The 14516-nt window shown below is 42.4% G+C and overlaps 1 protein-coding gene across 2 annotated transcripts; it reads right to left on the bottom strand.

Moving 5' to 3' along the window:
* Positions 1-12003: 12003 nt before the first annotated feature.
* On the bottom strand, positions 12004-14486 carry LOC120415375 (uncharacterized). 2 transcript variants are annotated; one of them, XM_039576898.2, is made up of 3 exons: positions 14380-14480; positions 14215-14316; positions 12004-14133 (listed from the first exon to the last, which is right to left on the bottom strand). In XM_039576898.2, the coding sequence occupies exons 2-3, from the start codon at positions 14215-14217 to the stop codon at positions 12340-12342; spliced, it is 1797 nt and encodes a 598-aa protein (XP_039432832.1). In that variant the 5' UTR covers positions 14218-14316; positions 14380-14480; the 3' UTR covers positions 12004-12339. The 2 variants fall into 2 exon arrangements, 1 of the variants encoding a protein (XP_039432832.1); XR_008212102.1 differs by having other exon boundaries at positions 13993-14147; positions 14380-14486.
* Positions 14487-14516: the final 30 nt, after the last annotated feature.

Genomic DNA, 14516 nt, shown 5'->3' with positions numbered 1-14516 from the left:
GCAGCTGTCCATACAAAAATGATATGTGAAAATTCAAAAATCTGTATCTTTTGAAGGAATTTTTTGATCGATTTGGTGTCTTCGGCAAAGTTGTAGGTATGGATATGGACTACACTGGAAAAAAAATAATACACGGTAAAAAAAATTTGGTGATTTTGTTATTTAACTTTTTATCACTAAAACTTGATTTACAAAAAAACACTATTTTTATTTTTTTTTATTTTTTGATATGTTTTAGAGGACATCAAATGCCAACTTTTCAGAAATTTCCAGAATGGGCAAAAAATCTTTGACCGAGTTATGATTTTTTGAATCAATACAATTTTTTTCAAAAAATCGAAATATTGGTCGCAAAAATTTTTCAATTTCATTTTTTGATGTAAAATTGAATTTGCAATCAAAAAGTACTTGAGTGAAATTTTGATAAAAGGCACCGTTTTCAAGTTATAGCCATTTTTATGTAACTTTTTTCAAAATAGTCGCAGTTATTGATTTTTTTAAAAATCGTGCCCATGTTTGCCCAATTTTGAAAAAAATACTTTGTTGATACGATTCTTAGTTGCTGAGATATTGCCATGCAAAGGTTTAAAAACAAGAAAATTGATGTTTTATAAGTCTCACCCAAACAACCCACCATTTTCTAATGCCGATATCTCAGCAACTAATGGTCCGATTTACAATGTAAAAATATGAAACATTCGTAAATCAAGACTACCATTTTAAATCAAGACTACCATTTCAAAAAGACCAAAAATTCAATATTACGCCCTTTTGGTATTTTAAAATATCAAAAAATGTTATTCCCAAGTTATTTCCGTCTGCTCGGGTATAACTTTGCTAATATGTTTTTAACACTACCCGAGCATACGGAAATAACGCGGGAATAACATTTTTTGATATTGGAAAATACTAGGCCAATAACATTTTATGTTATTGATAACAAGATTTGTTATTCGTCGTTATGATTTTTTTGTTATTGGATTGTTATTGTAATAACAGACTAATAACATTTTAAGTTATTCTTCGAACAATTCTTTGTTATTATTTTTTGTTATTTTAACAACTAATCCGATCATCCCAATAACAGTTGGTGGTATTCTTCCATAACAAAAAATGTTATTCCAAAGTTGTTTTGGCTTTCAACCAATATCAGCCCAATAACAAATTTTGTTATGATAACATAAACTGTTATTGAACTCATATGCAAAAATGGATTTTGCAAGAATATTCCATAACATTTTTTGTTATTTTAACAGTATTTGTTATTGAAATGGCATGAATTTTGTTATTACCGTCTGCCCGGGTAATTGCAAAAAAATAAAAATTACAATACAATACAAAAGAGATAATTGCATGTTCTATTAACGTCATGATTCGAATTCCCGGACGCTTCGAAACCCGGACACCTCATCTTGTTTTATCAATTATTTGGATATTAGTTCGCATTATGAATGTCAAAACTGTGTTATTTAATGAATTCTAACATCAACTTCCATTTAAGTTTTGTTTGAACGCTGTAGTTAATGCCAAAACAATTGTATAAAAAAAATTATAAGTTTACCAAAAAGGTGAAACATTTCACTGAAATATTTCATAGTCGTCAGTTGCACTGGGAAGGCAAAGCAGAAATTTTTGGTTTTGATTTCCTTAAATTCTAGCAAGTTTTCAGATAAAATATCGATTGTTTTGATGTTAACAGCTTATTTGAGACCTAAAGAATGCCATTCACTAACATTTCCGTCCATATTTGTGCGGTTCATAAGAAAAATCGAGTGTCCGGAATTCGAAGCAAAGTGTCCGGATTTCGAATAAGCTTTAATCTGTGTCATGGGATTTGAAGCACAACAAGTCATTTTAATTTTAAAATTCTGATGAAAAATTGTTAGAAAAGACATATTTTGCATGCATTCTCATAAAACTGACTGTTTATACCACATCCTGATGATATTTCTACATTTCCAACTTGTTACATGATTTTTTACCAGCTTTAACAAAAATGATATGCTACTAAGTGTCCGGATTTCGAATCATGACGTTATTGGATTGGACATGAATCCGGAGGTTTATATTTAAATTAAAAAGAATTTCAAATTACCACAACAAATCTAACACCCCAAGAGCCATGCCAGCCATCAAAATTTCTAGCCTCAAAATTTAGTTGCCATTTATAATAGATTTTATACCTGCAGGAATTTCAAATTCGATCAAAAGGTACATGAGATTTTATGGGAACATGGACAGTATAAGTTCGTTGCAAACGTGATCCACCACGTCGAATAATCGTAACAGATGTTACTCATGTACCGTGCCGGTGGTCAATCCTCCACCACCTTTTGCCTGCATCCATAGTCATCATCCGAAACCAATTCCAAATCTATGTGGTGCGAGTTTGGCATCCAGTTCCGTTGAATAATTGATGCGTTTATCTTTGCGGACCATCATGATCGAGGCTAAAGCCTTTTGGGAAATCTATGGGGTAGAGAAGGTAGAGGGATGGCTTTCCCAAATGAAGGATGATACAAATTAATCAACTGCCTGCCAGAGAAGTTGCTGCACAACTTTGGCCAATTTCCATCTGTGGGTAAACCATTCTGATGGATGACACTGATACATATCTGATATAGTCTCGTTTGCTCTATTTCGTTGTTGCTAGAACTATTTTAACATTGGAGGTTTTGTAAGATATTTTCCTTGGATATTTGAAACTCAACTCTTCAATACTCAAGGTCTTATTGATAATTTTACGACACCACGTCGACGTCAAGCCAAATAAAGTCACATTTTTATTACTCTTACCCTTTTCGATAGGATATCTGCAAGTAGGGCCATTACTGGCATCATGTTTCATCCTTCTGGTGCTCATTCAGCCACGTGAGCTGATGGGAAATTGACCAAACCTCGTCACACCAACACCCGGGCCCGTGTCATGAACATGACATAGTTGATGGAGATAAATGGGCGCCCGAGGACGGTTGGTCGTTATTTTTTTTATTCAACCTTCCCAGTGCTGCCCTTGTGTCACATAATTTCAAGGTGAGCGCCGTGGAAAATGAGGAAAAATTGCTCGACCTAGAACTTTGCGGCGGTGATCTCTGGTACAGCTGTAGGAGGGAACACGTGTGGAGAACCGTTTCATGCTTTAAACCTGTATGGTTGATGAATTGTAATTTTCATTAGATACTATGAGAAGCTTAAATTTACATATCATCAAATGTGCTGAAAAAATATATAAGGAATTTGAATATGAGTATAGTCGAATTTAAAGTGATTTTCTTTTAATTTTAAAATGATTCACCCAAATCCTCAACCCTACCTTAAATCCACTTGGTAGCCTATCAATGGTAGGTCGTAAATGTTCACTTGTCCTCGCGCGAACCGGTGTAGGCATTCGTGATGAACTTTATGTGATGTCCCAGAGATCGTATCTTTTATGACACACATCCGGACCCCAGCGCAGAGGGTCGTGTACTTGTGACAAACTGGTTAGGTGGCCGGATCATCCTGGCGCGCCGGTTGCCGGTTAGGGTTAAGCTGATAGGGAAGGTCGTCAAGGACTGGGGGGTTTTAGTGGAACACAAACATGTTCGACGCAAAAAAATATAAATAAATTTGTATTGATTTTTTGTTGTTGAATAGATTTGTTACTATTACTACGGTGTCGTATTTATCCAAATCGATAAGCCTCGCTGGATAAATGTACGACTCGTACTGTGTTTTTTTAAGAATGGCGATATTTACCAAATGAAACATTTGAGAAAATTTCTGAATAAATTTCAAGTAATTTAACAACTTTAAAATGAAGCATAACTTTTGCAAAGGTTTAATGTTTCTCATTTCATATTTTAGAATAAATTTAAAAAAATTTAAATTATTTTAAATGAGAAGAATGGAAATGTTAATTTAGCATCTAAAATCAAACCAATAGTTTTCGAGATTGTCAGTTGAAAATTACAGAAATTAAATTACACTTAGAAAAATTCATTTTCATGGATTCGATTTTATGTGGGGCTGTATCTCAGAAACTAATTGTCCAATTTCCAAAGTCTTAGTGAGACAACTGTAGGAAATTTTCTCAGCTTTTCAAGAATATTTTAGGGATGGTTTTCCTTCAAAAATTCAAAATTATAGCCTAATAGAGACTATAACTCCAAAACGATGAATTTTATCAACAATTTGGTTACGTACTTTTCAATTGCATAATTATTTTAGATTTTATAAGGCCGTTGCAAATATTTTTCAATGTAACGTCAGAGTCGTGGGGGGGGGGGGGGGGGGGTGATAAAACTTTAATATTCATTATAAGTTTTTCGATTTTTTATTGTCCCTTGATTACTCAGGCCGACTTTGAAGGTGGGGGGGACATAAAATTTGAAAAATATTTGCAACGGCCTAAAAATTTAAAAAAAAATATCGCGTTTTTTATATTTTTCAAAAACAACAATTTTTCAAAAAATCACATCATTAGAACCAAATTGTACACCATGACTCAACAGATGTCATGAGAAGTCTTTTTGAGTCCCATAAAAAAAATACTTATTTTGGGAGTCCAACCTGCAGTGAAATAAAATAGTAGAATAAGAGTGTCGGGCTTTTGTCAAATTTCAACTAAACTTAAAATATTTTCTCGGTTTGTCAGTGGAATTCTCGAGTTTTTCCCGGTTTTCTTCCGGTGGATAAAAATCCCGGAGTTTTCCCGTTTTTTTTCCCGAGGTGGCCGCCCTACTCTAAAGTGATTTACAATTTTTAAATCCAAGATGGCGGCTAAAATGGCGGAGATGAAATATTTAAAAAATGCATTTTGTAATTTAAAAGGAAATTGACAACTCAATTTGGACCTGAATGGGGTCGCAGAGTTCGAATTTGATGTGAAAAGTAAGAAAATAAAGAAATCCGAATTTTTTTTTGTTCGGATTCGATTATCCAAAGTCCCATACAAACCTTCGAATAATCGATGCTTCGGATAATCGAGTCTGAACTTTTTTTCCCGTGTATACGTCTAGCGCGAATGTTTACAGTCGTCGAAGGTGCTGATTTATTTTGTGCTTTTCGTGTGTTCCGATCAAGTTTTCTACCGTTTTTTCGCGTTGTGCGGTCCCGTCACGCTCGTCGTCAACCCGGAACGTGTTAGTGAGCCGGTTCCTGTGCCCTGGTTCCTGTTTGATACTATTACATTTTGCTCCATCGTGTGCCGCATCAAAACATCGTCGATTAGAGCATCACTACCGGCAGTGTCTAGTGGTCGCGGTTACACAAATTTTGTTGTTGAACTTTTTGCTATGGCTTCTGCCTGCGACTACTGCGCCAAGCAGGTGAAGGATGATGAGCCGTTCATCAAGTGTATGGGCTTTTGCGAAGGGGTCGTACACATGCGCTGTACCAAGACGGGCAGCCTGAAGATGAACACTTCGTTCCTGAAGATCGTCTACGAATGCACCAACCTGTTTTGGATGTGCGACGAGTGTTCGGAACTGATGAAGATCACTCGCTTCCGCACCGTAATGGAGTCGGTCGGCGATACGGTCAACAACATGCAGGAGGGTCAAGACCTCAAAAACGCCGAGCTGCGGGACCTGATCACCGAAAATGGGAAGCAACTGCTGCTGCTATCCAAGCGCGTCACCAGCTTATCAACAGCTAATCAGTCAGGTACGCCAAAACCTAAGCCAACACCGAAACGTACCCGTGGCTCCGATCCTGTTCCATCAAAGCCTCTGGTGTTTGGGACGAATGCGCTTGCCAACGCAAGCATCACTTGCGTCCCCCCAGAAGAAAAACTGTTCCGGCTGTACGTGACGCGCTTCGCTAACCACACAACGGCCTCACAAGTGGAGGAACTAGTGAAGAATGCTATCGGTCAGAACGAACTGGTTCAAGTGACTGCGTTGGTTAAAAAAGGCGTTGATCCGCTCAGTTTGCCGTTCATCTCGTTCAAAGTCGGGGTGAATATCGCACACAAGGAGGCCATCTCAAATCCAGCCATCTGGCCAGGGAACTGCGGCTTCAGGGAGTTCGAGGACCTGCAACGCAAGACTTCCTCGCCGCAGAGCAGTGGAGATGGACAACGGGCAAAAAAGCCAATGCTTTCTTTCGCAGTTCTACCGGCCATTGTTACACCGTCGGGTTCAACCCTGGGCAGCCCAAATCCCATCGGCCGCGACAACGAACCGTTCCTGACCCCGCACTCGGGGAACTCGGACATCGATTGGGCAGCAATGGAACACTAGTAACGATCGCCAGCTGCTGTAGGACATCGGGATGCGCGACCCAAAGTACCGAGGAAGCCCCGACTCTCTCCGGCACAGTCGCGCAGTCCGCAGCCAGCGCTCATCTTAGCCATCCCGATCCTGCTGTCGGAAGTAGAGTCGGGGTCTTCCGGTCGTCACCGTCAGGCAAGTACGCACACCGTCTGAACCGCTCTCTCCCTGATGCCTTTTCGGCTTTCAGCGTCACTCCTTCAAGCTGCTTGAGCAGTCCCCATCCCGTCGGCGACTCACGATCTGCTGCATCACTGCTGCCATCGGCCTGCTGGACATCGGGATGCACGACCCAAAGTACTGAGGAAGCCCCGATTCTCTCCGACGCAGTCGCGCAGTCCGCAGCCAGCGCTCATCTTAGCCATCCCGATCCTGCTGTCGGAAGTAGAGTCGGGGTCTTCCGGTCGTCACCGTTAGGCAAGTACTCGCACCATTCGAGCTCTGCCTTCCCTGATGACTGTTCCGTTTCCAGAACTATTCCGGAAAGCTGTTCAATCCTTCACTCGAACGTCTCAGTCCCACCTGCACCTGCCCGTCAAGTTCCCGGTATCGCCGCTAGACGCCAATCGCCGCGACTGCCGTGTAACGATTTACTCAACATATACTACCAGAACGTCGGAGGCATGAACACACGGGCTCTCGAGTACCGTCTCGCGTGCTCCGCTATCTCTTACGACGTAATCGTGGTGACGGAAACCTGGTTAAAGAACAACACGCTATCGAGTCAAGTCTTCGGCAACGGGTACGAGGTCTTCAGATGTGATCGCGAGCAGTTTATCAACAGCCAGAAGAAAGACGGTGGGGGAGTAGCTATCGCAGTCCGGCAGGGACTCAACGCGCGAATCGTTTCATCGGACGAGTGGAAGTGCGTTGAGCAAGTTTGGGTCGCCATCGATCTTGCTGACCATACCGTCTACATCTGCGTTGTGTACATCCCTCCCGACCAAACCAACAACGCAAGCGTATTTGAAATCAACTCGTCTTCGGTTTCAACAGTCTCTTCAATGGCACGTCCCTACGATGAGCTAGTAATTCTCGGCGACTTCAACTTGCCCAGACTGATATGGCGGCCAAGCCGGGATGGTTTCCTGTATGCTGATCCCGAACTCTCAACCCAGACCTTGCACGTAACAGAGTTCCTAGACAACTATAGCAGCGCACTTCTGCAGCAGATCAACCAGTTCCCGAACGAAAACAATGTGCTGTTAGACCTTTGTTTCGTCAGCTGCCCAGATATTGCACCCCCGATAGCCATCGCCCCGGCACCGCTAGTCAAGGATGTCCGGCACCATCCACCGCTGCACCTATCTTTGCCTGTTCATTTAGCCAGCGAATTTACGCCCACTGTTTGTGCCGTCCGCTATGACTATCGCAAATCCGACGTTCCCAGCATGCTAGAACTACTTCGGAGCATTGACTGGGAGAACACACTTGACAAGGACAATCTTGACGATGCTGTGCAGACCTTCACCAATATTATCGGCTATGTCATCGACAGACACGTCCCGAAGAAACCAGTTACGAACGCCCGTGTTCCATGGCAAACCAGCGAACTTAGGAGAGTCAAGGCTGCTAAGAGGTCGGCACTGAAAAAGTACTCAAAACATCGAACGTTACCATTGCACAACTACTACGTGCGACTCAACAGCTGCTACAAAAGGATGAGCAAACAGTGTCATGCCGATCACGAAGTACGTACCCAGAAGAAGCTTAAATCCAATCCGAAAGGATTCTGGAAGTACATCAATGAGCAGCGGAAGGAAATCGGGTTGCCGTCGTCGATGTTCCTTGGCGACAAGACAGCTTCGAATACGGAGGACATCTGCCAGCTACGGAGCTTCAGCACTGTGCGCCACTTCGAAACTCTTCGAGCTGGCGGTCATGGATCCGGTGTTTTTCTTCTGCAAGAACCTTATCAGCGACGACCAGCACGGTTTTATGCCTTCGCGGTCAACCACGACGAATCTGCTCACTTTTACGACATTCGTGACCGATAGTTTCACCGCCAAATCGCAGACCGACGCGGTGTATACCGACCTGTCGGCCGCATTTGACAAGCTGAACCATTCTATTGCAATCGCAAAGCTGGAAAGAATGGGAATCGGTGGGGTTCTCCTGCGTTGGTTTCAATCCTATCTAAACGGCCGGAAAATTAGCGTCAAGATCGGTGATTGGCTGTCCGCTGTCTTTGAAGCCTTTTCGGGAATTGCACAAGGCAGTCACTTGGGACCACTTGTATTCCTGCTGTACTACAACGACTGTAACCATTCTATCTCGGTTTCACGCCTGTCGTACGCGGACGACATGAAAATCTACTGCCGGATTGACAATGCATCTGATGCTCAAGTTCTCCAACAACAGCTGATCAACTTCGCGGAATGGTGCAAAATTAACCGAATGGTCGTTAATCCAACCAAATGCTCCGTTATCTCTTTTTCCAGAAAACGTAACCCGATTAAGTTCGAGTACCAGATTTGCGGCACTTCAATTCCTCGTGAGAACTGCGTTAAGGACCTGGGTGTGCTCCTCGACACGGAGCTGACATACAAGCAGCCAAAAACTTTACTGACATCTACTGTTTGAAGGCACTTTATTGTGCGTTGGTCCGTTCCACACTAGAATACTGCTGTTCTGTGTGGAGTCCGTACTACGAGAACAGCGTAGCGCGAATCGAGAGTGTGCAGCGAAGGTTCATCCGATATGCCCTTCGATCTCTACCCTGGCGGGATCCCTTCCGACTGCCCAGCTACGAAAGTCGCTGCGAGCTGATCAACCTGGACACGCTAGCAGTACGACGAAATGTGTGCCGATCACTCCTAGTTGCCGACGTTTTGACCTCGAGAGTGCAGTGTCCGGCCATTCTCCGTGGATTGAACATTTTCGCCCCCATTCGGACTTTTCGGAACTCCCCATTCCTACGTGTCCCTATCCGTCAAACAAATTATGCAATGTACAGTGCACTGACAGGGCTACACCGGGCGTTTAATTTTGTCGCTTCTTTGTTCGATTTTAACTTGTCTCGTGATGTTATCAAAAGGAAATTCTTGTTGTTCTTTAGACGTTAATTTATGTATTAGTTTGTAAGGTAAAACACCATTGGGGCCCGAGCCTGTTGGTGTCCAAATAAATAACAAATGCAAAATAGCTTCTTTTGACATAGGAACTAGGGAATGTATGGACAAAGTTTCATCCAAATAAATAAAATACAAAATAAATAATGGTGAAATAATGTGCAAAGATCTTTAAAAACACTTAATTCGACAAAATCTTAAAATTTATAAGCATTTTCAGTAGAACAAACTTCATTTAAATTGCGGAAACTTTTGATTCGTGCACAAATAAGTCTGTAGATTAATATTAAACTTTAAACCGGATAGTCAGCATGCCAAAGACAAACTAATGGGAAGTTGAACGAGCTTATCGGTAAAAATATTTACGAGACTGAAAAATCAAGTCTGTCATATAGAAATAGCCAAAACCACTAAAAAAACATTTTTTTCAGCATTTTTATTTTCAAACCCGGTGTATCTTTACAAGTATTGGACATAGGACAATGGTCAATATGAAGACTTTTATGTAACATTGTCTGGAGAATCGATTCCTACTATCGGTTTTTGAAAATTTTTACGTTTAGACCACTTTTCAAAAAAACATTTTTTTATTTTTTTTTGAAAGACATTCTATCCTGCATTTTTCGTGAGACTTTTTGTCACATTTTATGCTATTTACACAAAAATTTTGAACGAAAAAAAATCGTGACATAACCTTCAAATTCAACTTTTAAGCTTAAAAATTGAAAAATCTCATAAAATTGGCATGTATTTTTGTTTTAGTGTATTTTTTTTCAGAAAGCCCGTCCAATTTCCTACAAGTTTGTCTTTGACCACTTTTTGATGCGAGCTGCGGCTTCGAGATACAGAAATTTTTAAATTATAAAATACAAAAATATGTAAATAAGGGCGTACCTTCTCAAATGACATTTTTGAGTACAATTGGCTCCATATACATAAAAATGGCTTATATACACTGAGGAAAAAGAATGTAAGATTTTCATAAGACTACATCTTATGTGCTGCCTGATTTGAGTATCCACTAGGCTCTCGCGATTTTCATAGACAATCTTATGATCGTCACTATAAATTCATATGGTTATAACTAAACTTTACTTATGTATTTGGTCCACTGTTGATAGACTATGGACTTCATAAGAAATTCTTATGGAATTCATCTGTAATTTTTCAATGGTTTTCGCGTATGATGCTAGTGTGAAATTTTTTGACATTTCAAGATGGCGAAAGGACGGATCGAGCAGACAATTTTAAACGCTCGCTACTTCAAACCGCCCCGTAGTTCGTTCCGGTAACTACTTCACAAAGCTGCCGCCACAGTTATGAGTTTTACCGCGACCTCCAAGACACAGGTAAGTTCTGTGGCGGGTGTTTCGTGGGTTTTGGTTCGAAGTTGAATATTTTGTTTTGGTATTTTAGGTTCCGCCGGCGGCCCTCCCCAGCATCCTCCAGAAGGATCCGGAGAATAGCATCGGTGAGGACAGTTCCGAGCAGCGGTCGAAGGTTTAAGTTTGATTGACGCGGTCATGCCGAAGGTGGTGGCCATCCAGCAGAACATGCCGAATCACCAGCAAAAGACGATTAAACCGGAGGCTACGTAAACCAACGGGACGACGAGCAGCGGAAGGAAATGAAGTTTTGGATATATTACGATAATTTAAAAATATATACGTTTTAAATTTAAATATTTTTTTGTTTTCATTCAATTAAAATAAGAAAAAATGGGTATAAAAAACAATGTTTATTAATATGATCTCCATGAGCATTGCCATATATTCTGTACACAATTCCATCTATGAATGTCATAAGATAACTCAATGGAAATCTTAATTGACGGCTTTGTCAAATTTCCCCTCCCAGCCATAAGAAAATCTTATGACATCCGAATAAAATCCTGATGTCGAAAGGTCATAAGACGTTCTTATGGATTTTGCCAGTACTTTTTTCTGAGTGTAGGCCTAGGATAACAGGAAATTGGAGAGGGTCGGGTGCAAAAGTCCCAGGAAAATTCCTGATTTGAGGTGGAATTGCTCTTTAGCAGCCATCTTTGTAGTATAATGATATTTATGGCAATCAAATCACTTCCGAATACAAAATAAGAATTTTCAACGCAGTTTTTTTTAAAACACAATAAAAAACCCTTTTTTCAAAATTGCGCATGAACTTTGTCTGACCTTCCTCAATATATGTTTTAAAAATAATAATCTCTTATCAATGTGACTGCATTAATTTTGGTTATTCTTTCATCACAGCATTGCATTGTTATTATTCATATTTAAAACCGCACTTACATACCAAATACCAAAAAAAAAGCTCATCACACCAGCAAACATTTTTCCCCCTTCCACGCTCCCACTACCCTCGTTAAACCCCGTTCGTCACCCTCGTTCCGTAATCGGAAATGAAATTTATGATAGCATTACAGAGCGCGCGAACCCTCCCCCTCGATGAAAACCCAATTATCGGATCGTAATTGACACGATGTGCAATCAGCGAACCTTTTCCTTACTTTACCTGCATGTGCATATTTCGCCGAAAAATTATAGCCCACACGGCATGTGGCATAAATCACCCCGGGCCTCGTCGACGCCGTTGGCGCGTAAACTCACAGCGTGAGTAACGGCGGATTTTCCTCCGAAATGACGACAGCCCATCAATATTAATTAAATTTTCCGCATTGCTTGATTTTATTTCGCAGTTTATTTTATTTCAATCTTGTTCGGTGAGTAACTCTCGGTAAACGCGGTTTTGTGCGAAAGGTGAAAATAATTTCGCTCGGCACTATCTTATCAGCTAGTCTTTGTTCCATTCCAGTAAAGTCTGAATGATGTGTGGTTAGTAAAATATCTCTGTCTTAACAATCCCTCTTTTTTTTAAAGCAGGTAGAATAGTTCCGCTGCTTAGACTCTAAAATTAAGGTTAGCATAAAAATTGTGGCACAGCCCATTCGAATAATCAAACCAAATCACAAAACAAAACTCAAGGCACTGGTTTTAAAAATATTGCCCCCGCACTCTTCACGGCCTGTGGAAGAAGCCCAGCGGTGGCGCCGTCGGTTGCGGGTCTCCGTTCGGCAGAATCGGCTGCTGCGAGGTGTTTGGCGATCCGGGCGCCGCATAGCCCATGTCCAAGTTCCCGTTCTCACGGCGCTTCGCATTGTAGAACTTGACGTAGGTCGAAACGAAGATGGCAACGGCGGTGAACACGCCAAACGCAATGCCAACGATGGCCCACGGCGAAAAGCCGGCCTGCTCGTAGTGGATTCCGGCCACGTGCGTCACTTCCTGCAGGGCATTTTCCGTGTTTTTACCGGCCAAAATGACTTTGTTGTTGTCGCTGGCGGAAATTATGCGCGGTTGATCGCGCGTCACCACGGCTGGGAGCTGGTACCCGAGCGATCGCGAGTCGATCGTGCCGTGCAGCTGTGGCACGTACTGGAGGATGATGTCCTGCGATCGGACGTGGCACATTCTCATCAGCTGGAGCATTCCAACGCCGCCAAGTTCGATGCTGCGCCGATTGTTGAGTCCGTAGTTTACTTCGACCATCGTGCGATTGGGGACGGCGTAGATCCAGCGATTCGGATCGGCCAACTGAATCCAGATTTGATGGCGCAACTGTAGCCGGTTAACTCGACAATCCGAGTCGTAGTTTGTCCTGTTGAAGTACGTCGCAACGATGCAATCCTCGGCCGTGGACAGGTTTCTCATCAAGTGGTGCGTGTTGCAGAGCGCGAAATCGTTCAAATGGTTGCAACTTTTGTACTCATCGTAGGTCATGACCATCCCCAGGTGGTGCTCCTTGTTGTGCACCAGAACGTCGTTTTCCAACGGGTACATCTTCATAATTCCGTCCCGAATGGTGGGCACGCTCGTTCCCTTCAACGTGGTGTAATCTACGTTATTCACGAGAGGCAACAAAATGCTCACCTTCATTTTACAACCGTCCACGAACGCTACCACCTTCGACAGCGGGTACATCTTTAACACATCGCGCAGCACCAGCCGAACCGGAAAGGTAAAGTCCTCCGGCAGATACTGTTTCTGCAACTTTTCCAACTCCAGCAACAAACGCTTCGGACTTACGATGTCGTCGCTCAACGTTACACTGCTGGACGCTTGCAGCAGCTTCATAAACAGCTCCTTCTTCCTGATAATCTTATTCAACAGAATGTCCATCATCAGCAGCTGCCCCTCCCGGCTGTAATCGATCGTCCCGGGCTTCTTCGGATCCACCTGGAACATGTTCCCACTCAGCACCGCAATCGCCTTGTTCGTACTGTTGAAAAAGTGCTCGATCGTCGACGATTGCGTTTCAATCTGCGTATCAACCCGCTTGAAATTCCCATCGATCTCATCCCGATCCACGTCGTCCATCAGCCCAAACCAACTCTTCAAAATCCCCCTCTTGCTCCTCGTCTTCCCCTCCTCGCAAAAGCTCTGCAGCAAACTCTGAAAATCGCCCAACTCCTTCGTCAGCTCCACTATGTTTCCAATACTCTCACAACTATCCGGAAACTTTTTTTGCATCTCCCGGCAGGCCAAAATCAGCTTGCTAACGCTACTATTCGCCACCATTATTTCTTCGATAAACTCCTGCAGCTCGTACTCCGCCTGCAGCGTCCACGTGCTAATCTGTATCTTGACCGGCTTCAACTGCTCAAAGTAGATCCCATCGCTGTACACCGGAATGTTGCTCACCGGAAGGTCCCCGGCGGCCTCCACCCGTTGCGTCCCCGTGCCCACGTTGAGCAACAGCGCCAACAGCAACTGCAGCCGAGACATTCTTGTACCGGCGCTTACGTAATGCACCTACAGAAACAAAACTATTCAACAAATAGTGTGCAATATCGCAAAAAAAAAATAAAGAAATCAAGCAACAAAAAAACTTACCATCCGAAAGATGTCCTTTTTTGGGAAAGATCCGCACACCGGTGAGGTGACCTTGCGAATGGAAAGGGAATCGTCCGTGTCAGCACGCAATTTATAGGTGCCCTTTTAATTGCATTAATTAATGATAATTGAATCAAAATTGCTTTGCAAGGATTGATTACTCACCACCACTCGTCGCTGGTATCGAGTTCCGTTTTGTTTTCTTTTGAACGCGAAAAAAACACAGCTGGAGAGCTCCTGAGTTTTTGTTTTCCTTTTCGCATTCGTGAAATGTCAAAAGAAACAGGGATGCCATGGAAAGA

The sequence above is a fragment of the Culex pipiens genome, chromosome 2 (genome assembly GCF_016801865.2).
Source record: "Culex pipiens pallens isolate TS chromosome 2, TS_CPP_V2, whole genome shotgun sequence".
Lineage (NCBI taxonomy): Eukaryota > Metazoa > Arthropoda > Insecta > Diptera > Culicidae > Culex > Culex pipiens.
This window is presented reverse-complemented; position numbering and strand designations above follow the sequence as displayed.